The sequence below is a fragment of the Hyperolius riggenbachi genome, chromosome 3 (assembly GCF_040937935.1).
Source record: "Hyperolius riggenbachi isolate aHypRig1 chromosome 3, aHypRig1.pri, whole genome shotgun sequence".
NCBI lineage: Eukaryota > Metazoa > Chordata > Amphibia > Anura > Hyperoliidae > Hyperolius > Hyperolius riggenbachi.
The window spans coordinates 487,709,686-487,736,214 of record NC_090648.1 but is presented as its reverse complement, the minus strand read 5'-3'; the positions used below and the strand labels follow the sequence as shown (position 1 = coordinate 487,736,214).

General features: G+C 48.6%; 1 protein-coding gene across 1 annotated transcript in view; it reads right to left on the bottom strand.

Moving 5' to 3' along the window:
* The window catches only part of LOC137564369 (polymeric immunoglobulin receptor-like), a 45,975-nt gene extending 20,864 nt beyond the window's left edge, over positions 1-25,111 (bottom strand). Inside the window, exons 1-2 of the mRNA XM_068278154.1 lie at positions 25,006-25,111; positions 17,341-17,670 (exon numbers count right to left, since the gene is read on the bottom strand). Coding sequence (XP_068134255.1) covers positions 17,341-17,670; positions 25,006-25,054 — 379 coding nt within the window. The 5' untranslated portion in view covers positions 25,055-25,111. The remainder of the gene's footprint in view (positions 1-17,340; positions 17,671-25,005) is intronic.
* Between the last annotated feature and the right edge of the window lie 1,418 nt (positions 25,112-26,529).

Here is a 26,529-nt window from a genome sequence, read left to right as displayed (position 1 = left end):
GTGTGCCACACATTTGGTCTGTCAGTGTGAAGCGGGCATAACCCTTACATTACCACTCATTTAAAAGCAACCCTTTATTCCTCAAATGTAGGAATGTACTGTGATTTCTGCCCTTTAGGGATTAAAACCCAACTCTGCGTCAACTCTGTAATTTTTGGTGGGACTTTTGGCATGGATCCCCCTCCGGCGTGCCCCTGTCCAGGCGCTAGACCCTTTGAAACAAGTTTTCCATCACTTTTGTGGCCAAAAACAGTCTAAATTCACCTGCCCATTGAAGTCTATGGACATTCTTCTGATCGCGAACATTTGCGGAAGTTTGCGTTAATAGCAAACAGAAAATTTGATGTTCACAACATCTCTACTTCACGGTCATAACTTGCAAAAATCCCAAGAGCTACAACTCAGATGTTAAAGTCTGTGACTGTGACAGTACAATCGGAAGAAGACTGAACATGGACAGTTTGTTTGGAACAGTTGCCACGAGGATTCCTCTACTTTCAAAAAATTATGGCAGCATGGCTTAGGTTTGAAGAGTCGTATGTGAACAATCCACAAGACCTTTGGAACAATGTTCTTTGGACAGATGAGATCACAGTGAATATATTTAGCTACAGCCATGTTTGATGAAAACTAAACACGGCATATCAGCACAAACACATCATACTAACTGTGAAGCACGGTGGTGGATAGTGTTGGTATTCAAATTTGCACATAGTTCTGGACCTGAACAGATGCATTCAGCACCATTTCAGCACTGAACTGAGGTCGGGGTTGCATTTCCTTTAAATCCAATACTTCCTCATTCCAGTTTGGAAGTAGGAATGATTGGAGTTAAAGGAAATGCAACCCCGACCTCTGTTCAGTGCTGAAATGGTTGTACATTGCTGTAGCTAAGTATCGGAAGTAAATGAAATGCAGCCCATTCTGCTGTTCTGTGCAGAATATGTGTGTTTGGGTTGTGAACCACACAGCGGCGTAGCAATCACTATAGCAACCATAGCGGTTGCTATGGGGCCCGCGGCAGCCCTACGTCACAGGGGGCCCGTAGATGAGAGGACTTTTTTTTTAAATTATTATAATGCCGGCCCGTGCCCCCCTGATAGTTATAACAGAGCGGGCCCCCCCAACCAGCCCCCCCACCCCGGCCCTCTCATCTCTAAAAGTGGCTGGTGAGGAGGGGGACTACTTCCGGCTGGCGCGCATTACACCCTGGTGGCCGGCCCGGAAATTACTTTATAGTCCTGGGCTTCTGGCCAGCCAGGGAGGAAGGAGGAGTGACGTTGCAATGGCCTCACGGAGAGGGAGTGGACCGCGGACTGGCTGCCTCAGAGAGTGCTGCGACTGGAGCCGAAGTGGAGGAGTGTGCCCTGGAGCCGGAAGAGCGTGCCCTGGAGCTGGAGGCCTGGACTGGACCCGTGCGTCACTCGAGGAGCGACCCAACCCGTCACCCGACCCCACACCAGGCAATCTGCAGGATTGTGTAAGTATGGGCCTGGTGGTGCTGGATGCTGTGGTCTGTTGACGGAGGTGCGATGGGGCAGGGGGGAGATGGGGGCGATGCGGCCGGGGGGGAGAGAAAGTTGCTGACCAACCACCACCCATGCCTGGCCGGCCATGTTAACCTATACAGGGGCAGTGGCCAGGCCCAGGGCACCATATTGCTATTTGCTAACCTACATGGAGGGCTGCAGTGGCACCCATATGGCTAACCTATATGGGGGGCGCAGTGGCACCAATATGGCTAACCTATATGGGGGGGCTGCAGTGGCACCCATATGGCTAACCTACCCGGGGGTCGCAGTGGCATCAATATGGCTAACCTATATGTGGCTAACCTATATGGGGGGGGGGGGGGCGCAGTGGCACCCATACGGCTAACCTGTGGGGAAATCTGCCGACAATTTTGTTGCATTTTGTTGGGAAATCTGCCGACTATCTGGTTGCAATTTGTGGGGAAATCTGCCGACAATCTGGTTGCATTTTGAGGGGAAATCTGTTGACAATCTGGTTGCAATTTGTGGGGAAATCTGCCGACAATGTGGTTGCATTTTGTGGGGAAATCTGCCGACAATCTGGTTGCAATTTGTGGGGAAATCTGCCGACAATGTAGTTGCATTTTGTGGGGAAATCTGCCTACAATCTGGTTGCAATTTGTAGGAAAATCTGCCTACAATCTGGTTGCAATTTGTGGGGAAATCTGCCGACAATCTGGTTGCAATTTGTGGGGAAATCTGCCGAAAATCTGGTTTCATTTTGTGGGGAAATCTGCCGACAATCTGGTTGCATTTTGTGGGGAAATCTGCTGACAATCTGGTTGCACAAAATGTTTGGGTGGGAGGTCCGAGGTCCGTGGGGCTGGAAGGTTGTGTGGGAAGGGGGGGGGGGGGGGCATAACTTTTTTTGCTATGGGGCCCAGCAGGGACGGATCTAGGGGGGGGGGGCGAGCCGGTATCTTGCCCCAGGAGCAGTTTGTTGAATTCTTAAAAAGGCGGCAAAATGAATGGCAGTTTAGGCGCCAAAACCTGACCTTTAGGCGCCAAAACCTGACCTTGCCCCAGGCGCAACTTGGTCTTGCTCCGTCCCTGGGGCCCAGTCATTTCTAGCTACGCCCCTGGAACCACATAATGCTGAATTTGATCATCAACACTTGTGATGGAGGGGTAATGATTGGCTTTGTTTTGCAATCCCAAACTCTGGACACATTGCAGTCACTGAGTTGACCATGAACTCCTCTAATAATCCAAGTAGTCTAGAGTCAGATGTGAGGGTATCTGCGTGACAGCTAAAGCTTGCCTGAAACTGGGTCATGCAACAGGACAATGATCCCATGCACACCAACATATCTACAACGCACTATCTAAAAAAAAAACTAAAAAAACAAATAAAAAACAGGATGTTGTAATGGCCACCAAGTCAAAGTCCAGAGCCCAACAAAATGCTGTGACAGGACCTGAGCATAAACGAATGCTTGCAAGCCTCAATAAACTGAAGCAGTATGAAAAAGAATGGGCCATAACGATGTAAGAGCCTGATAAAGTCCTACAGAAAACCTTTACTTCAAATTATTGCTTGCTGCTACGGGTGGTCCTACAAGCTACTGAATCATTGGGTACCCTCAGTTCTTCATGCATAACCTCTCCATTTTGACTTTACTTTTGTTAAAAAAATAATGGCATACAGGGGCATAGCAATAGGGGTTGCAGAGGTAGTGACCGCATCGGGGCCCTTGGGTCATAGAGGCCCCTGAGGGTCCTCCCTCAAGCACAATATTAGCTCTCTATTGGTCATGTGCTGGTAATAATCTCTTCTATAGATGCCCTGAATAGTGGTAATCATTAATACACTGTTCCCCATCCCCTTCTTGCACCTCTGATACTGTAGTTGCCATTGGCAGGTTTTGGTGCGCCGTATCAATTGTGTGCTTGGGGGGCCCCCATGTGAAACTTGCACCGGGTCCCACAGCTCCTTAGCTACGCCACTGATGGCAATGTGAAATTAAAGGTTCAATGTCGATAATTGTATAATTTTATAACTAGCTAAAGAACAGATGTTGTTTTATTTACTATGTCCTGATTCTGGAAATCTTAGAATTGAAAGAGGGTATACTCTCTTTTTCTCATGATTCTACCCTAAAACAACATAGCAGGGATATTGCTAACCAGTTTAGCACTGCCTTGTATTACTCCTTCAGGGCCGGCCCTAGACTTTTTGCCGCCTGAGGAAAAAATGATTGCTGCCGCCGCCCCCCCCCCCCCCCCCCCCCCCCAGTGCGCTCCACTGACGTCCCGTCCTGCAGCGCCGTCCACTTACAATACAGTGGGCGGAGTTGCAGGAAGTGACGTCAGTGGAGCGCACGCTGGATCGAGCGAGGAAGAGGTGAGTCCTCCCCGCCCACTGCCTCTTACGAGTTGCGCTTCTTATCTATTTAAGGCTGGAGGGGAGCGGAGGACGGGGGACCCAGGCGAGGGAGGGGAGGGTCCGACCCCCCTCCCCGCCGCTAGGCCCAATACCCCCGTCCTGCCCGCTACCCCTCCAGCTGGGCGGCCGGCTCCCTGCACCCACCGATGGGCGGATGCCACCCCTAGAAATTTGCCGCCTGAGGCAAAAGTTTCACCCCGCCACATGAGCGGGCCGGCCCTGTACTCCTTCCTCCCCTGCAACCTTTTATTTTGCTGGGACATAGGACTATATCAGTGCTGCCTATTGTGGTTCCTGCAGTGGCGTAGCTACAAACCTCTGGGCCCCGATGCGGAATCTGGATGTGGGCCCCCCCCCGGCAACAACCGCGCCCCCCCCCCCCCCCCCCCACACAACTCCCGACGCACACATATCCGAATCCCTATAGCTGTGCATGGCATGGCTATATCCATTCAGCTTTGCAGCAGCATGGCTGCCACGTTCAATTTGCAGACATACGCAGCACCCAGAGGAAATAGGGCAATTAGTAGCTAGATGCCTTTAATTAGATAGATTACTATCAGTATAGGCATAGAATAAAGATGCATGCACACATTCAATTTTGATTGGTCAATCACTGACCAATTTTACCACTGCATGTAGTATGAGGGCCAAGAGACTTTGAATACTGTGAACAGAGCTGGGCTCTCATAATACCTAGAAGTAGCAAAATTGGCTATTCAAAATTGTATGTGTGTACCAGGCTTTACAGCTAATACTGTACATACAATACAGCTGGTTTGCAATCAGTAAAGGGACAGAGCAACACCTTATACTGTACATACTGGAGGTAGCAGGGATCAGCACACACTGCAGCTAGTTTACTGTCAGTACAGGCACAGAGCAACACCTTATACTGTACATACAGGAGGTAACAGATCAGCAAACACTGCAGCTAGTTTACTATCAGTACAGGCACAGAGTAACAGCTTATACTGTACATGCTGGAGGCAGCATAGATCACCACACACTGCAGTTAGTTTACCATCAGTACAGGCACAGAGTAACAGCTTATACTGTACATACTGGAGGTAGTGTTGGGCGAACATCTAGATGTTCGGGTTCGGGCCGAACAGGCCGAACATGGCCGCGATGTTCGGGTGTTCGACCCGAACTCCGAACATAATGGAAGTCAATGGGGACCCGAACTTTTGTGGTTTGTAAAGCCTCCTTACATGCTACATACCCCAAATTTACAGGGTATGTGCACCTTGGGAGTGGGTACAAGAGGAAAAAAAATTTAGCAAAAAGAGCTTATAGTTTTTGAGAAAATCGATTTTAAAGTTTCAAAGGGAAAACTGTCTTTTAAATGCGGGAAATGTCTGTTTTCTTTGCACAGGTAACATGCTTTTTGTCGGCATGCAGTCATAAATGTAATACATATAAGAGGTTCCAGGAAAAGGGACCGGTAATGCTAACCCAGCAGCAGCACACGTGATGGAACAGGAGGAGGGTGGCGCAGGAGGAGAAGGCCACGCTTTGAGACACAACAACCCAGGCCTTGCATGAGGACAAGAAGCGTGCGGATAGCATGCTTTGTACCACCATGCAGTCATAAATGTAATAAAGATAAGTGGTTCAATAAACAGGGACCACGCGGCAACGCTAACCCAGCAGCAGCACACGTGATGGAACAGGAGGAGGCGCAGGAGGAGAAGGCCACGCTTTGTGAGACACAACAACCCAGGCCTTGCATGAGGACAAAAAGCGTGCGGATAGCATGCTTTGTACCGCCATGTAGTCATAAATGTAATAAAGATAAGAGGTTCAATAAACAGGGACCACGCGGCAACGCTAACCCAGCAGCAGCAGCAGCAGCAGCACACGTGATGGAACAGGAGGAGGCGCAGGAGGAGAAGGCCACGCTTTGTGAGACACAACAACCCAGGCCTTGCATGAGGACAAAAAGCGTGCGGATAGCATGCTTTGTACCGCCATGTAGTCATAAATGTAATAAAGATAAGAGGTTCCATAAACAGGGACCGGCAACGGTAACCCAGCAGCAGCAGCAGCAGCAGCAGCACACGTGATGGAACAGGAGGAGGCGCAGGAGGAGAAGGCCACGCTTTGTGAGACACAACAACCCAGGCCTTGCATGAGGACAAAAAGCGTGCGGATAGCATGCTTTGTACCGCCATGTAGTCATAAATGTAATAAAGATAAGAGGTTCCATAAACAGGGACCGGCAACGGTAACCCAGCAGCAGCAGCAGCAGCAGCACACGTGATGGAACAGGAGGAGGCGCAGGAGGAGAATGCCACGCTTTGTGAGACACAACAACCCAGGCCTTGCATGAGGACAAAAAGCGTGCGGATATAGCAGCAATGCTTTTTGCCGCCATGCAGTCATAAATGTAATACAGATGAGAGGTTCAATAAACAGGGACCGGAAACGCTAAACCATCCCAGATGTTCATCGGTCATGTTACTTGGTTGGGGTCCAGGAGTGTTGCGTAGTCGTTTCCAATCCAGGATTGATTCATTTTAATTTGAGTCAGACGGTCTGCATTTTCTGTGGAGAGGCGGATACGCCGATCTGTGATGATGCCTCCGGCAGCACTGAAACAGCGTTCCGACATAACGCTGGCTGCCGGGCAAGCCAGCACCTCTATTGCGTACATTGCCAGTTCGTGCCAGGTGTCTAGCTTCATGCCCGGTTTCAGGTCCAGCGGTGCCAGCCACAAATCCGTCTGTTCCTTTATTCCCCTCCAAATTTCCTCCCCTGTGTGCTGCTTATCCCCAAGGCAGATCAGCTTCAGCAACGCTTGCTGACGCATGCCAACAGCTGTGCTGCACTGCTTCCACGATCCTACTGCTGCTGGTGCTGGGTTAGCATTTCCGGATGAGGTACAGCTTTGAGATGCGTTGGAGGAGAAGGAGTCAGAGAGGTAGGTGCTGCTGTTGTTATCCAGCTGTTTGCGGCGTGGGCAACACCCGCGCCGTAGCAGGTGAGGAATCGCTGCCAGGCTCCACAAGGTTCACCCAGTGCGCGGTAAGGGAGATGTATCGACCCTGGCCGAACGCACTCGTCCAGGTGTCAGTGGTGAGGTGAACCTTGCAGGCAACGGCATTCTTCAAGCTTCGGGTTATTTAGCTGACCACGTGCTCATGCAACTCAGGCACTGCAGAGCGCGCAAAGTGGTAGCGGCTGGGAACCACGTAACGTGGGATGGCCACTGACATCATGCCCTTGAAGCTGTTTGTCTCCACCACTCGATATGGCAGCATTTCGCAGGCCAGAAGCTTGGCTATGCTGGCTGGCTGTTACTGCCACGGCCCGGGGGTCATTTGCTGGCAATTTCCTCTTGTGCTCAAACATCTCAGAGACAGACAACTCAACCGTAGCGCTGCACACCGAAGGGCTGTTGGTTGTTGTGTTTGATGAACACTGGGAGACCTCAAGAGCACTAGTCCGGAAAGTGACAGTGTCAGCATCGTCTGATGTTTGTGAATGTTGTGAACCACGCAATGGCTGGGCTACTGCTGCTGCTGAGGCGGGTCTGGTGGTGAGTCTGGTGAACCCAAGGGAGGCAGTGTTGCTGGTGGTACCCTGTCCTGCCGCGTTTGCCCACAGAGTGGGATGTTTGGATAGAATGTGGCGGCTCATGCTGGTGGTGGAGAGGTTGTTAATACTTTTCCCCCTGCTCAGGCGGGTCTTGCACACCTTGCAAATCGCCATGGTAACATCCTCAGTGCAGTCTTCAAAGAAAGCCCAGACTTTAACTGGCTGAGGACTCGGACCTCGTGCGTGATGTGCTGGTGCTGCTTAACCCACTGCTGGACGCTTGAGAGGTCATCCAAGTAATTATCTGGTCCTGTTCTTTTGGATCTGTGAGGGTTGTTGTCCTGGACAACATGGGCAGTATTGAGTGGGTTTTCTTGGGTGCTCCCCTGTGGCCTGTACGTGAACCGTCAGGGGAAACACCTCTTCCCTTGCCCCTCCCTCTTTCACCGGATTTCTTCCTCATTTCACTTATCCTTAAAGTACACGCTGACTGGCAGCAGTACAGTGGCAGTACAGAAATGCTATACAGTGGTGGGTGAGCGGTGTACCACTATTGTCAGCAGTGACACAGAGCACAATGCTATACAGTGGCGGGTGAGCGGTGTACTACTGTTCCCAGCAGACACAGAGTGGAAGTAAACACAATGCTATATAGTGTGGCTGAGCCGTGTACACAGAGTGGCATTAAACACAATGCTATATAGTCTGCTATATAGTCACCCCGAACAGGGTGATGTTCTGCAGAACCCAAACAGTGGCAAACACTGTTCGCCCAACACTACTGGGAGGGAACGCAGATTTTAGTACCTAAACACACGATACAACATGTTTTCCGGGGTCGGACTCTGAGGCACATACAGATGGTCCCGATCATCATCCTCATCATACAACTCTTCTCCTGAGTCTGACCCACCCACCACCTCTGCCACCCCAACATCCCCAGACACAGACCCCTCATCGTCCTCAACATTAACTTGGGATGCTGGCCTGAGCCAGACCTCCTCCTCCACATCAGGCCCCATCATCTCCTCAATGGCAGCCCTCATTAATCGCTCTGGCGACGGACTGATGGACACAACGTTCTCCTCCGGGGAGGGCTGCTGCTGACCACTGGCTGCTGGGGTGGATGTTATAGCTTGCGTGGGGCGTTGGCTGTTGCTGTTGTTGGGAGTGCTGCTCACAGCGGAGGTCTCTGGGGAACTCATGTTGAGCTCATATAGTGGTTGACGGTGAGTGGAGTATTACTGATCCCAGCAATATACACACTGACTGGCAGAGTACGCAATGCTATATAGTGTGGCTGAGCGGTGTACACAGAGTGGCAGTAAACACAATGCTATATAGTCTGGCTGAGCGAGCGGTGTACTACTGTTCCCAGCAGAATCAGAGTGGCAGTAAACAATGGTATATAGTCTGGCTGAGCGGTGTACACAGAGTGTCAGTAAACAATGGTATATAGTCTGGCTGAGCGAGCGGTGTACTACTGTTCCCAGCAGAATCAGAGTGGCAGTAAACAATGGTATATAGTCTGGCTGAGCGGTGTACATAGAGTGTCAGTAAACAATGGTATATAGTCTGGCTGAGCGAGCGGTGTACTACTGTTCCCAGCAGAATCAGAGTGGCAGTAAACAATGGTATATAGTCTGGCTGAGCGGTGTACACAGAGTGTCAGTAAACAATGGTATATAGTCTGGCTGAGCGGTGTACACACAATGCTATATAGTCTGCTATATAGTGTCAGTAAACAATGGTATATAGTCTGGCTGAGCGAGCGGTGTACTACTGTTCCCAGCAGAATCAGAGTGGCAGTAAACAATGGTATATAGTCTGGCTGAGCGGTGTACACAGAGTGTCAGTAAACAATGGTATATAGTCTGGCTGAGCGAGCGGTGTACTACTGTTCCCAGCAGAATCAGAGTGGCAGTAAACAATGGTATATAGTCTGGCTGAGCGGTGTACACAGAGTGTCAGTAAACAATGGTATATAGTCTGGCTGAGCGGTGTACACACAATGCTATATAGTCTGCTATATAGTGTCAGTAAACAATGGTATATAGTCTGGCTGAGCGAGCGGTGTACTACTGTTCCCAGCAGAATCAGAGTGGCAGTAAACAATGGTATATAGTCTGGCTGAGCGGTGTACACAGAGTTTCAGTAAACAATGGTATATAGTCTGGCTGAGCGGTGTACACAGAGTGTCAGTAAACAATGGTATATAGTCTGGCTGAGCGGTGTACACAGAGTGGCAGTAAACACAATGCTATATAGTCTGGCTGAGCGAGCGGTGTACTACTGTTCCCAGCAGAATCAGAGTGGCAGTAAACAATGGTATATAGTCTGGCTGAGCGGTGTACACAGAGTGTCAGTAAACAATGGTATATAGTCTGGCTGAGCGGTGTACACAGAGTGTCAGTAAACAATGGTATATAGTCTGGCTGAGCGGTGTACACAGAGTGGCAGTAAACACAATGCTATATACTCTGGCTGAGCGAGCGGTGTACTACTGTTCCCAGCAGACACAGAACAGTAAACAGAATGCTATATAGTGTGGCTGAGCGAGCGGTGTACCACTATTCCCAGCAGACACAGAACAGTAAACAGAATGCTATATAGTGTGGCTGAGCGAGCGGTGTACCACTATTCCCAGCAGACACAGAACAGTAAACAGAATGCTATATAGTGTGGCTGAGCGAGCGGTGTACCACTATTCCAAACAGACACAGAACAGTGAACAGAATGCTATATAGTGTGGCTGAGCGAGCGGTGTACCACTATTCCCAGCAGACACAGAGTGGCAGTAAACAGAATGCTATATAGTGTGGCTGAGCGAGGTACACAGAGTGGCAGTAAACAGAATGTTATATAGTGTGGCTGAGCAAGCGGTGTACTACTATTCCCAGCAGACACAGAGTGGCAGTAAACAGAATGCTATATAGTGTGGCTGAGCGAGGTACACAGAGTGGCAGTAAACAGAATGCTATATAGTGTGGCTGAGCAAGCGGTGTACTACTGTTCCCAGCAGTGACACAATGACAGGGGGGACCCTGGCTAGCGTGGCTGGAGCGCGAACTACCCTGCCTGCCTACCCAAAGCTAAACCCACAGACAAATGGCGGAGATATGACGTGGTTCGGGTATTTATTTACCCGAACCACGTGACCGTTCGGCCAATCAGAGCGCGTTCGGGTCCGAACCACGTGACCCGTTCGGCCAATCACAGCGCTAGCCGAACGTTCGGGGAACGTTCGGCCATGCGCTCTTAGTTCGGCCATGTGGCCGAACGGTTTGGCCGAGCACCGTCAGGTGTTCGGCCGAACTCGAACATCACCCGAACAGGGTGATGTTCTGCAGAACCCGAACAGTGGCGAACACTGTTCGCCCAACACTAACTGGAGGTAGCAAGGATCAGCACACGCTGCAGCTAGTTTACTATCAGTACAGACACAGAATAACAGCTTATACTGTACACATTGAAAGTAGCAGAGATCAGCCCGAACCTAGTGCTGGGAATACACGGCTCGATTCTGAGCTGATAAGATGGCTCAATAGATAATTTCCGACACGTCCGATTGTTTTGCCGCTCGATTCTGCATTGGGGACAATGGAAAAAGATAAGAAAAACAAGCGGAAAATAAGAGAATCGCCCACAGATTTGAGTGGCAAAAACGATTGGGCGCAGAATCGAGCCCCAGAATCAACCCGTGTATTCCCAGCATAAGGCCCGGCTCACACTTACGTTTAAAAACTTTGCTGCCAACACGCACATATATATATACACACACTGCTGCTGACTGACACGCACACTGCTGCTGACTGACACACACACTGCTGCTGACTGACACACACACTGCTGCTGACTGACACACACACTGCTGCTGACTGACACACACACTGCTGCTGACTGACACACACACTGCTGCTGACTGACACACACACTGCTGCTGACTGACACACACACTGCTGCTGACTGACACACACACTGCTGCTGACTGACACACACACTGCTGCTGACTGACACACGCACGCACGCACCTTAGCACTGGGTCACAAAGCTGACTGGTAATACCAATTTGTATTATACAAACAAGCCTAATTAAACTTCACACTTAAATAGGATAATAATACAAGTGCTTAAAGTGAACCAGAGACGAAGCACCCTTGTGTATTTTACCATAGAAATCAGTGGGAACATTAGAGAAAACATTTACCATGCTCTCTGTTCCATCCTCACTGCTAAAAGTGTCTGTTATCTAGCTGAGATAAGAATCCCGGACTGAGCATTGATTCTGGCTTTGCTATAATGACTCAGCTATAATGATTCCTGAGCAAAGCCAGCAGGGGGCAGGCTTGGACTTGAAGACAGCAAAGAACACAGTCTCAGCTATAATTATTCTGTAGCAAAGCCAGACCGACTGCTTAGTCGGGATTCTTATCTTAGAGGTGATAACAGGCAAATTAAACAGAGAACAATGTAACAAAGAGCAGATTAGGTGTTTACTGTCATGTTCCCACTGATTTATAAGGTAAAATACATGAGGTTGCTTCATCTCTGGTTCTCTTTAACCACTCCAGAATACTAAAAACACTGCAATAAAATGCTTCATTATAAAGCATAAATTCCCTGGACAGATTATAGGACCAACACAACAAACATACCCAGGCAATCAGGGGTGAGCCTGGGGTGTCTGACACCTGGGTGCAAGATTTTCTCTGGCGCCTAAGGAAGTGTTTAAATTAACCGCGCCCAACCACATAACCACACCTATGTCCTGCCTAATCACACCAGTGGCGGACACAGCCATCAGTGGGCCCCTGTACAAAATTTCAATTGTGGGCCCCCTACGACGGCAGAATGTGGGCGTGGCTACAACCTGCGCGGCAAAAAATAGGTGTGGATAGAGCTGCGGCAAAAAAATGGGCGTGGCAATGACCAGATCAGGGCGGAGCTAACTGTAACTTAAAGCAGACCCGGGGTGAGGGTTTATTTCCTTTTAAACAATACTAGTTGCCTGGCGGCCCTGCTGATCTATTTGGCTGCAGTAATAAACTGAATTACACCAGCAACAAGCATGCAGCTAATCTTCTCAGTTCTGACAATATTGTCAGAAACCCCTGACCTGCTGCATGCTTGTTCAGGGTCTATGGTTGAAAGAATAAGAGGCAGAGGACCAGCACGGCAGCCAGGCAACTGGTATTGCTTAAAAGGAGAGAAATATGGCAGCCTCAAGATTATTCTCACCTCAGGTTCCCTTGAAAAGTGCAACGCAAAGACAGTGGGCCCAAGTTTTGGTGACCCTTTCCCCAGAAAATTCACATAATTGTGCAGGTTTTCTCAAGAAAATACACATCATGTCGGCAGATATGCCCAGAAAATACGTGCAATCATGTCGGCAGATATGCCCAGAAAATACGTGCAATCATTTCGGCAGATATGCCCAGAAAATACGTGCAATCATTTCGGCAAATATGCCCAGAAAATACGTGCAATCATTTCGGCAGATATGCCCAGAAAATACGTGCAATCAAGTCGGCAGATATGCCCAGAAAATACGTGCAATCAAGTCGGCAGATATGCCCAGAAAATACGTGCAATCAAGTCGGCAGATATGCCCAGAAAATACGTGCAATCAAGTCGGCAGATATGCCCAGAAAATACGTGCAATCAAGTCGGCAGATATGCCCAAAAAATACGTGCAATCATTTCGGCAGATATGCCCAGAAAATACGTGCAATCAAGTCGGCAGATATGCCCAGAAAATACGTGCAATCAAGTCGGCAGATATGCCCAGAAAATACGTGCAATCAAGTCGGCAGATATGCCCAGAAAATACGTGCAATCATGTCGGCAGATATGCCCAGAAAATACATGCAATCATGTCGGCAGATTTGCGCAGAAAATACATGCAATCATGTGGCAGACCTGCCCAGAACATACACCTGCTAATATAAATAAAAAAACAAAAACATTTACTCACCTGCAGCAGCAGATCTCCTGTCCCAGCCTCCATCCGGCGCGCAGCTCCCATGGGTGGTTGGGTGGATAGGTAGCCTGGTGGGTGGGTGAGTGGGTGGGTGAGTGGGTTGGTAGCCTGGTGGGTGGGTGGGTAGGTAGCCTGGTGGGTAGGTAGCCTGGTGGGTGGGTTGGTAACTAGCCCGGTAGGTAGGTAGGTAGCCTGGTGGGTGGGTAGCCTGGTGGGTGGGTTGGTAACTAGCTCGGTAGGTAGCCGGGTGGGTGGTTAGGTAGGTAGCCTGGTGGGTGGGTAGGTAGGTAGCCTGGTGGGTGGGTGGGTAGGTAGGTAGCTGGGTGGGTGGGTAGGTAGCCTGGTGGGTGGGTTGGTAACTAGCCCGGTAGGTAGCCAGGTGGGTGGTTAGGTAGGTAGCCGGGTGGGTAGGTAGGTAGCCGGGTGGGTGGTTAGGTAGGTAGCCGGGTGGGTAGGTAGGTAGGAAGCCTGGTGGGTGGGTAGGTAGGAAGCCTGGTGGGTGGGTAGGTAGCCGGGTGGATAGGTAGGTAGGAAGCCTGGTGGGTGGTTAGGTAGTCGGGTGGGTAGGTGGTTAGGTAGCCGGGTGGGTAGGTAGGTAGGAAGCCTGGTGGGTGGGTAGGTAGCCGGGTGGGTAGGTAGTTAGGTAGCCGGGTGGGTAGGTAGGTAGCCGTGTGGGTAGGTAGCCGGGTGGGTAGGTAGCCTGGTGGGTGGGTAGGTGGTTAGGTAGCCGGGTGGGTAGGTAGCCTGGTGGGTGGGTAGGTAGCCGGTTGGGTGGTTAGGTAGTCGGGTGGGTGGTTAGGTAGGAAGCCTGGTGGGTGGGTAGGTAGCCGGGTGGGTAGGTAGGAAGCCTGGTGGGTGGGTAGGTAGCCGGGTGGGTAGGTAGGTACGAAGCCTGGTGGGTGGTTAGGTAGTCGGGTGGGTGGGTAGGTAGGTAGGAAGCCTGGTGGGTGGGTAGGTAGCCGGGTGGGTAGGTGGTTAGGTAGCCGGGTGGGTAGGCAGGTAGCCCTTTTAGTAGCTATCCGGGAGGGGGGCCCGACTCCTATCCTCCCTCCCTCCCTTCCTTCCTCACCTCGGAGGGCCCCCCTCCCGATATGCGCGGCGGGAGAGCGAGCGGCAAATACAGGAAGTCTTCGGCTCTCCAGGCAGACGCTAGAGGGCTCCACCGCTTGGTCTCCAATATGTCTCCAAGTTGGAGACATATTGGAGACCAAGCGGCGGAGCCCTCTAGCGCATGCCTGGAGACCCGGATTTGCCGCTCTCCTGCCGCGCATACCGGGAGGGGGGCCCCCGAGGTGAGGGAGGGAGGGAGGATAGGAGTCAGGGCCCCCCGGGGAAAAAATAATAAAAAAATATATATATATATTAAAAAAAAAAATACTTAATGGGCCCCTGAAGAAAACGGAACTTCAGGGGCCCTCGTGCGGCGGCACGGCCTGCATGGCCGTATGTCCGCCACTGAATCACACCCACACCTTCCACCTCTTTACGCATGCATGTGATACCCCATTCCTACCCCTCTTCCATTGGCTTGCTCCTGGCTGGCTTTGGTTGCCTGCGAGTCTGCTAGTCTCTGGACTGACGCAGGCTGAGAGGTTCTGCGAGTGCGACGCAGTCACACACTGCGTATTTATGGCTGCCTGCGGCCACCCTACTCTCGCTCGCTGTCGTCAGCTCCTCCCCCCGCCAAGCCCAAGCGTGAGGTGGGCTGCCTGTATCTTTCCCGTTGCGCTGCGCAGCCTGCCAGTGTTGCCAACCTTTCATGTTATTTTTTACTGACAAATACCTAAAAATTTACTGACAAACATTATTTTTACTGACAAAATTTCCCCACTAAATGCACATAAGAGACACCGTTTCACCAGTAAATGCACGTAATGACAGACAGCCTTTCATCAGTAAATGCACATAATGAGAGACAGCTTTTCCCCAGTAAATGCACATAACAAGAGACCGCTTTTCACCAGTAAATGCACATAATAAGAGACAGCTTTTCCCCAGCAAATGCACATAATAAGAGACAGCTTTTCACCAGTAAAAGCACATAATGAGAGACAGCTTTTCACCAGTAAATGCACATAATGAGAGACAGCTTTTCACCAGTAAATGCACATAATAAGAGACAGCTTTTCACCAGTAAATGCACATAATAAGCCCTTTAGGCAGTGAGTGACAGGGAGCACCTTTAGGCAGTGAGTGACAGGGAGCCCCTTTAGGCAATAAGTGACAGGGAGCCCCTTTAGGTAGTGAGTGAGTGACAGGGAGCCACTTTAGGTAGTGAGTGAGTGACAGGGAGCCCCTTTAGGCAGTGAGTGAGTGACAGGGAGCCCCTTTAGGCAGTGAGTGAGTGACAGGGAGCCCCTTTAGGCAGTGAGTGAGTGACAGGGAGCCCCTTTAGGCAGTGAGTGACAGGGAGGCCCTTTAGGCAGTGAGTGACAGGGAGCCCCTTTAAGTAGTGAGTGAGTGACAGGGAGCCCCTTTAGGCAGTGAGTGACAGGGAGCCCCTTTAGGCAGTGAGTGACAGGGAGCCCCTTTAGGGAGTGAGTGAGTGACAGGGAGCCCCTTTAGGTAGTGAGTGAGTGCCAGGGAGCCCCTTTAGGTAGTGAGTGAGTGACAGGGAGCCCCTTTAGGTAGTGAGTGAGTGACAGGGAGCCCCTTTAGGCAGTGAGTGACAGGGAGCCCCTTTAGGTAGTGAGTGAGTGACAGGGAGTCCCTTTAGGAAGTGAGTGAGTGACAGGGAGCCCCTTTAGGTAGTGAGTGAGTGACAGGGAGCCCCTTTAGCTAGTGAGTGACAGGGAGCCCCTTTAGCTAGTGAGTGACAGGGAGCCTCCCCAGCCGCCGCCGCCGCTTCCCCCTTACCTTGCAGGCTGCGGCGTGTCAGACCTCAGGATCCGCAGCGACCCGACCAGTAAGAGCGAGCGCCGGAAGCACCCGCTCTATATGCGGAAGTGATGTCACTTCCGCATATCAGTGCGGGCGCTGGGTCCTAGCGTCCGCACTATTGGTCGCCGCGGCACTGCCTGATCGAGGTCTGGCCGCTAGAGGGAGGGAGGGAGGGAGGGAGCGAGCGAGCGGCGACTAGAGCGGGGTGCCCGGGTCCTCCAACACACAGCCCCCGGGGCCCGGGGCCCTCCCCTGCCTCTTCAGGAGGCAGGCCCGGTCGCCACGGCGACCCCTGCGACCGCGGGCCCTATGCCAGTGGGTTCCTGCTTTCATACACTAATGTTGTTAGGTGGTGTATGAACATGGGAATACCACCTAGTGTTAGTCTATGGTAGCTAGGACCATGGCAGCCAGAGAACAGCAATGTGGCCCTAACTCTCAGCCAACTGATGACTGATAGGGGAGAAGATGAGGTAGTACACCCCACTATAGCAATGAAATAGGGGAGTAGGTGTGAGCAATGCAGGGCAGAGGTGATCTAGACTAGTCAGCATCAATACTGGAGTTGGGATTCTTTTTTTCCCTATCTAGATGGGTTTTAATTCAGAAGATGCCACTGCACTATTTGTGCGCAGCAGAGGCGGGACAAGGTCCTCCAGCACCCAAGGCTGAGACACCAAAGTGCGCCCCTCCATCCCTCCCACCCCAGCCATCACACACTGATTGCTATTAGACTAAGAGGTGCCACAGGGCCCACAACCTCCCCAACACCTTAATATCTAGTTATCTGGCTTGCAGTCACTGCTATATATCCCCTTTTCTTATTTCTTTCTGCTTCAAACCCAATTAGGAATGACAGCTGAATGAATTGTGCGCCCCCTCCTACACTGCGCCCTGAGGCTGGAGCCTCTCCAGCCTATGCCTCGGCCCGGCCCTGGTGCGCAGCCGACAGTCCCTGCATCTGGGAATGGGGCTGGACTTTCCTGCCATTGCATTCAGTATGATGGATAATAACTTACGATGTTGTATCTCCACTTGTATCTCTCTCTTCAGGTCAAACTCCAAGGTCTTCACGCGACAGCAGTAGGTGCCGCTGTCATCCAGAGAGACGTCAGTGATTTGCAGGGAGGCGTCACCGTGTTCCGAGCTTGCCTTCAGCTCGTATCTGTCGGACTTTTTCCAGGCAGCTTTGCTAGCGTCCACTCTTACCACTGGGAAGTTACAGCCGAAGGCCGAGCAGCTCCCCCTTCCCCAGCACAGGATGCTGGACTCTTTGGAAAATGGGTAACCACAGGGTAGAACCACATTCTCCCCTATCGATCCGGTCACACGGTAGGCCAACGTTACAGCTGTGCAGGGGAAACGGGAAAGAATCAGAACAAGCAAGGTAATCTTAATATTTATATTTTTTCATATAATATTTATATTAATGAAAACTCCAAAAGAGACTTTTTAAACTTAATTTAATTTCCTAATGAAGAAAATCTGAAATACATTAAATAAATATATCACATTTGGCACTTGTTGGAAGGTAGAAAGCGCAAAGGTGCTTATTAATGGTGCGATTTTTAGCAAATTATCATATTTCCAATAAGGTTGTTTAAAACAAGTAATGATTCAAACCACATGCCCTCCTATGGGATGAGTATCTATGTCCCTGAAAACTGCACTTGAGCTCCCAGGGACGTAGATACTTGTCCCTTCCTGTATGTGAACGGCGCATGTGCACACTGCTGCACGTGGTGCCATGCGGTAGTGCATAGATTGGTTAATGGGAACATATGTTCCCAAAGCCAATCTATGGCCTCCATTCACTAACCGGTGCTAACTCACTTAGCACGTCTTAAGGCTTTGGACGTGCAAACTAGGGTGCTAAGTTGTTTGCTCTGGCTAAGCTGTTACTGATTGCGCGCTATCTGGTGCGCCCGAAAGGTCGCACCGTTTGCGTGCAAAATAGCTGTTCAGGCTATTTTGCTCGCAGAAGGTGCGACTTTTTGCGTGCACCTGGTGCGATGTTTCAGGCGCACCGCTAAACTTTGCATGCGAATGCTTGCCAGCATGTTAGCGCATGAATCGGCCGCTTTCACGTCCTAATTGCCTTTTCACTGGCGTACTAACACTTAGCACCCTTTAGTGAATCGAGGTCCATGTGTCTAATGTATAATGATTACTGTTGCAATGAGCACCAGTACATTGTAAAAAAAAAAAAAACCAAAAAACGAAACATACTTCACTTCTCACTGGCTGGAACTGCATTCTAACCAGACAGGAGACTGTGTGGGCACAAAAAAAATTACAATAAAAAATACTAAATACTGTATATTCCTGCGTATAAGACTACTTTTTAACTCTTGAAAATCTTCTGAAAAGTTGGGGGTCGTCTTATACGCCGGGTGTCATTGATGCCGGGTGCAGTGCAGTTTCTAGGCTAAAATGCACCCAGGGCGAGGGTGTAAAAATTGCGCCCCCCCCGGAGCAAGGTATGGGTGCCCGCAGTATAGGTTTGCCAGGTCTAGTTGCACTTAGTATAGGTCCCCCCAGTATAGGTAGCCAAGAATAGGTACCCCAGTATAGGTAGCCAGCTATAGGTCCCCCCAGTATAGGTAGCCAGACATAGGTGAGCCAGTATAGTTGCCCCCGCTATAGGTTAGCCAGGTAGGTGCCTCCAGTATAGGTAGCCAGTATAGTTGGCACCTGTATAGGCTAGCTAGATAGGTAGGTGCCCCCAATACAGGTTAGATAAGTGCCCCCAGTATAGGTAGCCAAGAATAGGTACCCCAGTATAGGTAGCCAGCTATAGGTCCCCCCAGTATAGGTAGCCAGACATAGGTGAGCCAGTATAGTTGCCCCCGCTATAGGTTAGCCAGGTAGGTGCCTCCAGTGTAGTACAGAGGCGCATTGCCACTATTGGACCTTTTTGAGCTTGCACTCCTTGCCTGATGAAGCGGGTTATACCTGCGAAACGCGTTGCGGAGTGCCAAAATAAGTTGTTATTTGCGATTTGAACAATCTCGATTGTCCATCATTTCAGGAGGTAAGTCCACCTGTACTCCTCCTTTTTAGTTGTTTTTAGATCATTTTAACCTGCCTGGCGCCTCTGTCCAAATTTGCTTAGATTTGATGCGCTGAATGCATGCATGTTTGTGGTATGCATGTTACAGGGCCAGAGTTAGGACACATACGACACTGTGCTACCTCTACGCGGTGTATGTGACTACGCAAGAGACTTTATTCTTGTAACGAAGATCCCAGCTTTTAACTTAGCTGTAGAGACAGCATTGATTGCTGCATGATTTTTTATGAATGGATTCGCATGAGGATTTGCATGAGTGTGCGGAAGTTCATTTTGACTTTGCTGTTTTGCTTGCCACACCCCTTCCAGCACCTCCCTATTACATCTGCAAGTGTTTAAATGTCCTAGCTTGAGGTGAGGAGCCTGGATTTTGTGGGTTTTTTGGTGGTCCAGAAGACAGCATGGGAAGCATTTAATGGACCCAGAGGCTTTCTCCTTCTTAACTAAGTATCTGCTTTTTGATCTGAATTTCGCCTCAGGTACACCCCCTCCCCCCCCTCCGATCCCCCAATGTCAACCACACATTTAATAAAGATATCCATTCAGATTCTGAATGACATGAAATGTCCTGCAATTCTGTACATGATGTGATTTCTGTTCGCTACCTGCGGGCATTACTGAGTCAGTCTTACCAGAACATCCGAAAAAACTGCTGGACATGGGATACCAGCAAGTTACAAATAAGTTTAAAATTGGGAGGTAAGGGTGGACTTACCTCTTCAGAGAAATGCCACTAGTCATGGTTGTCACAATGTTTATTCAAAAACTGATCAGTGCCAATTGTTGCAACGCGTTTCGCTTGGAGGCATCAGGCACTGCATTGGTGTATTTCACATACCGGTCCTTATTTGCATTTTTTTGTCTGATGAAGTGGGATCAGCTCACGAAACGCATTGCATATTTTTTTTAATAAACATATAGTCCACTCCACAGTAGCCAGATGTGCCCCCAGTAGACGTCAGCACCCATCCCCATAGCCAAATGTGCCACAAGGATGATAGTTGTGTCTCAAGGCTCCACTAGATAAGGTCATAGATATGAAACAGCGAATGCCACACAGGAAGAATCCCTGATCATTACACCACTGACACCTTGCTTGCACACTCTGTCTTGAGCAGCACACACTGCACACCATGTTGCAGGGGATGCGGGGCACGGACACAGCAAGGTGCCAGCCGGCAAGAGCAGGATCACTAGTGCATGATCCTTACGCTCTTCTGCCAGTAACAAAACCTGCTCCACCATCTGTTCTGCTCCACTGACTCACATATAAGCCGAGGGGGTAACTTTTCAGCACATTTTTTTGTGCTGAAAAATTAGGCTTTTACACGAGTATATACAGTAATTTGGCATCTCTCTCCTTTTGATTGATCTACATTTGTCCACCCCTGGTGGAGGGTGTTAGCCTCAGAGTGTGTGGTCGGGTTCATTCTCCCAACCTGTCTGCACAGTGGTAACCAACTGGCGACCATTTCTTGTAAGTTTAATCATTAACTTCTCTAATACACAAAAAAGATTTTACAATAAGTTACAAATAAGAGTATTGGGTAGCACAGTGGCATAGTGAATTGCACTCTCACCTTGCAGGCAGCACTGGGTCTCTAGTTCCTGGGCACTATCTGAATGCATCGGGTTTGTATTTTCTCCCCGTGCCTGCATGGGCAGCCACATAAACATACAGATAACTTACTTGGCTTACTCCTAAATTGGCCCTGGCCTGGACTATGTTGGACATATGACTATGTTAGTTTTAGACTGTGAGCTCCTCGGAGGACAGTCAGTGACATGACTATGTGTTCTGTAAAGTGTTGCAGAAGATTTCAGTGCTATATAAATACATAATAATAATATAGTAGGACATTAGACTATGACTATGGTAGGATTAGATTTTGAGCTCCTCTGAGGACAGTCAGTGACATGACTATGTACTCTGTACAGTGCTGCAGAAGATGTCAGGGCTATATAAATACATAATAATAATATAGTAGGATATTACGCTATGACAATGGTAGGATTAGACTGTGAGCTCCTCTGATGACACTCGGTGGCATGACAGCTGGATAGCATACTGGTAAAGTTATTGCTTTTGATGTGGGATTTGAGCCTTTAACCAGGGTTTGAGTCCTGGCTGAAGCCAATATGGAAAACAGTAAGGAGTCTTTAGGCAAGGCTCCCTAATAAACTTAGTTGCCTGGGGAGCGTGCTCTAAGTGGAAGCAGCCATGAACCGCAATATAAATTGTTCTGTCTGTCATGTACTGCAGAGGTCAGTGCTATATAAATAGATAATAATATTAATAATAATAATATAGTAGGACATTAAACTATGAATATGGTCAGTGACATGACATGGGATTTGACCCTTTGTGACTAGGGTTCAAATCCTGGCACAAGCCAGTACATAAAACAGAAAGGTGTTTTTAGGCAAGTCTCCCAAATGACCCTGAGTCAGCCAGGAGGCTGGTGTGCACAGAGGGGGGCTGTACATATGGTGGGGGAGTGACGGCTTTACAAAGTTGATCTAGGGGCCCAAAACCCTTGAGCAAGGAGAAATTGCCTTGATCAAATATTTTGGTGACCTATTGACCCTTGCAAACCACATTGATAGACATCAGATCAGTTTTGCACAGCTTAAAGGGGCACTATGGTGAAAAATTGTAAAATTTTAAATATGTGCAAACATATACAAATAAGAAGTATGTTTTTTCCAGAGTAAAATGAGCCATAAATTACTTTTCTCCTATGTTGCTGTCACTTACAGTAGGTAGTGGAAATTTGACAGAAGCGACAGGTTTGGGACTAGTCCATCTCTTCATAGGGGATTCTCAGGGATTTATTTATTTTCAAAAGCACTTAGTGAATGGCAGCTGCTCTGTCCAACTGTCAAAAAACTGTTGTAGCGAGCAGGGAAGCTGCCCAGCATCATTGTTTAAATCCTTTTTAGGGAATATCTTTATAAAGAATAAAAGCCTTGCTGAGAATCCCCTATCCCCTATCAAGAGATGGACTAGTCCAAAACCTGTCACTACTGTCAGATGTCTACTACCTACTGTAAGTGACAGCAACCAAGGAGAAAAGTAATTTATGGCTCATTTTACTCAGCAAGAAACGTACTTCTTATTTGTCTATGATTGCACGTATTTTAATTTTACAATTTTTCGCCAATTTAACAATCAAAAGCATGATCAGACAATCGTTGGCAAATTTTGATCAGACAGGAAGGGGATCAATGCCTCCATGGCTCTCATAGGCGTTTTCTCCTAATTGATATATTCACACCTTATCAATAATAATACTACATTTAAAGCCATCAGTAAGTAAGAAAATACTTTAACTAATAATCATTTTTTACAGTACTTTCACCTTTTTTTCTGGTACTATTTCAATTGCAGAGTGCTGAGGAGTTATTTTAAAAGATGAACCATTATCTCCTAGGAGTAAACTTAGAAGAAAAATTGAATGAAATAAATGGGCCATAGCTTTCTACGCCATAGAGAATTACAACACAATCGGGGGCAGCAGCTCCATCAATTCTCCATCAGATTTCTTGCCAAAAACTAAGACTAAAGGGATGTGTAAAAACATACAATTTTGATTGGCCATTTTTACCACCTCCTTGTAGTATGAGAGTGTACCTGTACAATCTGATGAAAGTATTCAGAATCTGTTGGAAGTTATAAAATAGGCCAATAATTGGCCAATTAAAATGGAATGTGTGTACACATGCTAAACAGCTCAAGGTGGTAGATCAATGCACTATTTTTGATATATACAGTGTATATTGAAGCTGACATCACATTATACAATAAACAATGCATTTATATTGTGATATTGCCCAGAGCCCCATTTTAAGACTTCAAGGGGTTCTGTGGCATGTTTAAAAAAACAAAAACTGATACTTACCTGGGGCTTCTATCGGCCCCCTGCAGCTGTCATGTCCCGCGCCGATCCTCCGTTCCCCGTCGCCGGTCTAATTATTCATCTAACTAGACGAATAAGGCTCACTCCTGTACACGTCATCGGGAGCTTACTGCACAGGCACAGTACGAAGATTTCTAGTACTGCGCCTGCACAGTAAGCTCCCGATGACACGTGCGGCCACGGCCGCACAGCCACACTCTAGTTAGAGGAATAATTAGACTGGGACCGGCGGCAGGGAATAGAGTATCGTTGGAAGACGGCGCGGGACATGACAGCTGCAGGGGGCCGATAGAAGCCCCAGGTAAGTGTCAGTTTTTTGTTTTTTCAAACATGCCACAGAACCCCTTTAAAGCTAATGGGAATCCCGATGTAAATAAAAAAAAAAAGTCAGATACTCACCTAAGGAGCGGGAAGGCTCGGGTTCTAATGAGCCTTCCCTCTCCTCTCCCGGGGCTGCGCTGGCTCCCCGTTCTCATCCCCCGCCGAGGGGAAGTCTTCGGGAGCCGAGTCCTCCTGAAGACAGGCGGCTCCATACTGCGCACGTGTGAGTGCGTCATAGAGGGCGCTCGCACGTGCGCAGTGTAGAGCGGCCTATCTTCGGGAGCACTCAGGCTCCCGAAGCATTTCCGAAGCCTCCCTTCGGCCAGGAAACAGCGGTATTTGACCGAAACGGTCGAATACCGCTACGGGGGAGCCAGCACAACAGCGGGGACCGGGAGAGGAGAGGGGATGCTCTATGGGACCCAGAGCCTCCCTCTACTTAGGTGAGTATCTGATTTTTTTTTTTTAAACGGGTTCCCATTCACTTTAAAGTGTACCAGAGATGAGTACATGTACAAGTTTTATACATACCTGGGGCTTCCTCCAGCCCCATCCACAAGGATCACTCCCACGCCTCTCTTCTCAGTCTTCTCCCTCTTCAGTACCGGGTGCGGCCGGTCGATGCATGCACAGTGTGCTTCTCCGTGTCTCTCTGGTGGCTGGGAGCTACTGCGCAGGTGCAGAAGGCTCCCAGCCACGGAATCGAGACGGATGAGCGCACTGCACATGCGTCGACTGGCCGCAGTTACGGGACCCGTTACCAAAGAGGGAGAAGACTGAGGATGGCGGCGTGGGAGCAATCTGTGCGGATGGGGTTGGAGGAAGCCCCAGGTATGTATAAAACTTGTACATGTACTCATCTCTGGTTTCCTAAAAGTTCACTCAGAAATATCCCTGATATAAAGCCTCTTTATAGCCTGTATAGCCCTATTATGATTCAGAGAACCTGTGACTGCTCCCCAGTTGTGTTGTGTTAGGTGTGGGACACACAGGAGCTATTTCAGCCATGCTTTAGAATTGCCAGAGATTCCAAAGGCGCTCAGATAATAAAAATCAATGGAGGTGATACCACAGAAGCAATTGCGATTACCAAAAAAATCGTAAGTGCGGATCCTACAGATTATGGGGTCTATACAAAGTATAGGAACGCTGCAAAGTAGCCTTTCAATCGCTGTACAAAAGAGATTTTGAAAACACTTTACTACCCATAACCCCAAAAAAAGTTAAAAGAAAATAACAATCACTATACAATCACACTAACTAAAAAATTGCTCCAAAATTGATGAAAATTGCTTAAAACTCGCTAGCAAAAGCGCTCAGCAATTGCGATTTCCAGTGGGCCCCCACCCTAAGGGATCAGCCACACTCACCTGGGGAGAGCAGAGTGACAGCGGACAGCCACAACATGCAGACACCCATTGTAGATTATCCTCCGGGATCAACGATCAAGACTCCGGACTGGACAGGAGACAGCAGATATGATAGTAGAGGAGGAGGGGCTTGTGGAAGGGTAATAACAACGTCACACGGTGATATTAGTTTTGGAAATAAAACAATCGCTTGCAAAGCAAAAAGTTAGTGGATTTCGGGAAGTCTGAAATGTTGAATGTATTGCGAAATAAATATGGGGAAGAGGACAGAGTAAACACAGATAAAAAGATCAAACACAGATAAAAAGAGCAAACACAGATAAGTTGTTTTTTTGCTGGTTTTCAACAGACAATAAGGTCATTTTATATAAACAGAGGAGTTGGAGGGAACATGTTCTGAGCGAAGTGCACAAGCCAGGTGAGGTTGTTGCATCCGGACAATTCGCGATGAATGAACGCAATGTACAAATAACGAGACACAACCGCCCTGTACATACTGCAATGTCTGAGTCGTTAACAGCTCTGCACAGACATAGAGCATAATTCCTCTGTTTACTCAGCGGGTTTCATTACTCCCCATGACTATAAGTGTTTACCCTCTGAGAGACAGACCACCTATAAATCCACTTCACAACTACAACTTGTTTTCCGCTTATGAACCAAATCAGTTTTGAGGTTTCTGCACCTTCACACTTTAGGCCGGTTCACACTTGCGTTACAGTGGCAAACGGATCCGTTAAAACGGATCTGATCACCGATCCAATCGGACCCGTTTTCACTCTGTTTCCATTTCATTGCTTATGTTCCGTTTCCCCACATCCCCCAAAGTGGATTTTGCCCCTTATAATGGTCAGTTTCTTCACTACAGTATAATCTCGTTATAATAAACTCTGATATAGTAAAAATGTGGGTATAGTAAACTCCAGGTCTCGGCCAAACTCTATTATAAGTCTATGGGAGCCACGCCTGTTATAGTAAACTCTGATATAATAAAACTTCTGTTATAGTAAACATGTTTCCTGGTCCCTTGGAGTTTACTAGTTTAATGAGATTATACTGTAGTGTGAAGAAACATTCCATTTTCTCATTGCCCTCAATGCAGCGATTCAGCTTCCGTTCCGCTGGGCTCAGAGGTCCGGTAAAATTAGTGCAGCAGCAAACTTGCGATCCGTTTAGGAATCGTGCGGAACGGATCCATTTGAATGGATGGATGTGAAAGGATCCATAGGTTAACATTGGATCCATTTGCATCCATTAGGATCCATTCTGTTCCGATCCACAAACGGACCCTTTTTTTTTTACTGGCAATGTGAACAGGGCCTTATACCTCCGATTTTTGGCCACATTTTTTTGCATTTTTGATCCTGCGTTTTGTGATTTTTTTGCATTTTTTCTTTTTTGGAAAATTTTGCATTATGATTTTTCCATGCTTATCAATGAAGAACATTTAGGCAATTTTTTTTTTCCTGCAGAAAATTTGGATTTGCACAACAATGTATGGTAAATGCGATACATCTCTCTCTC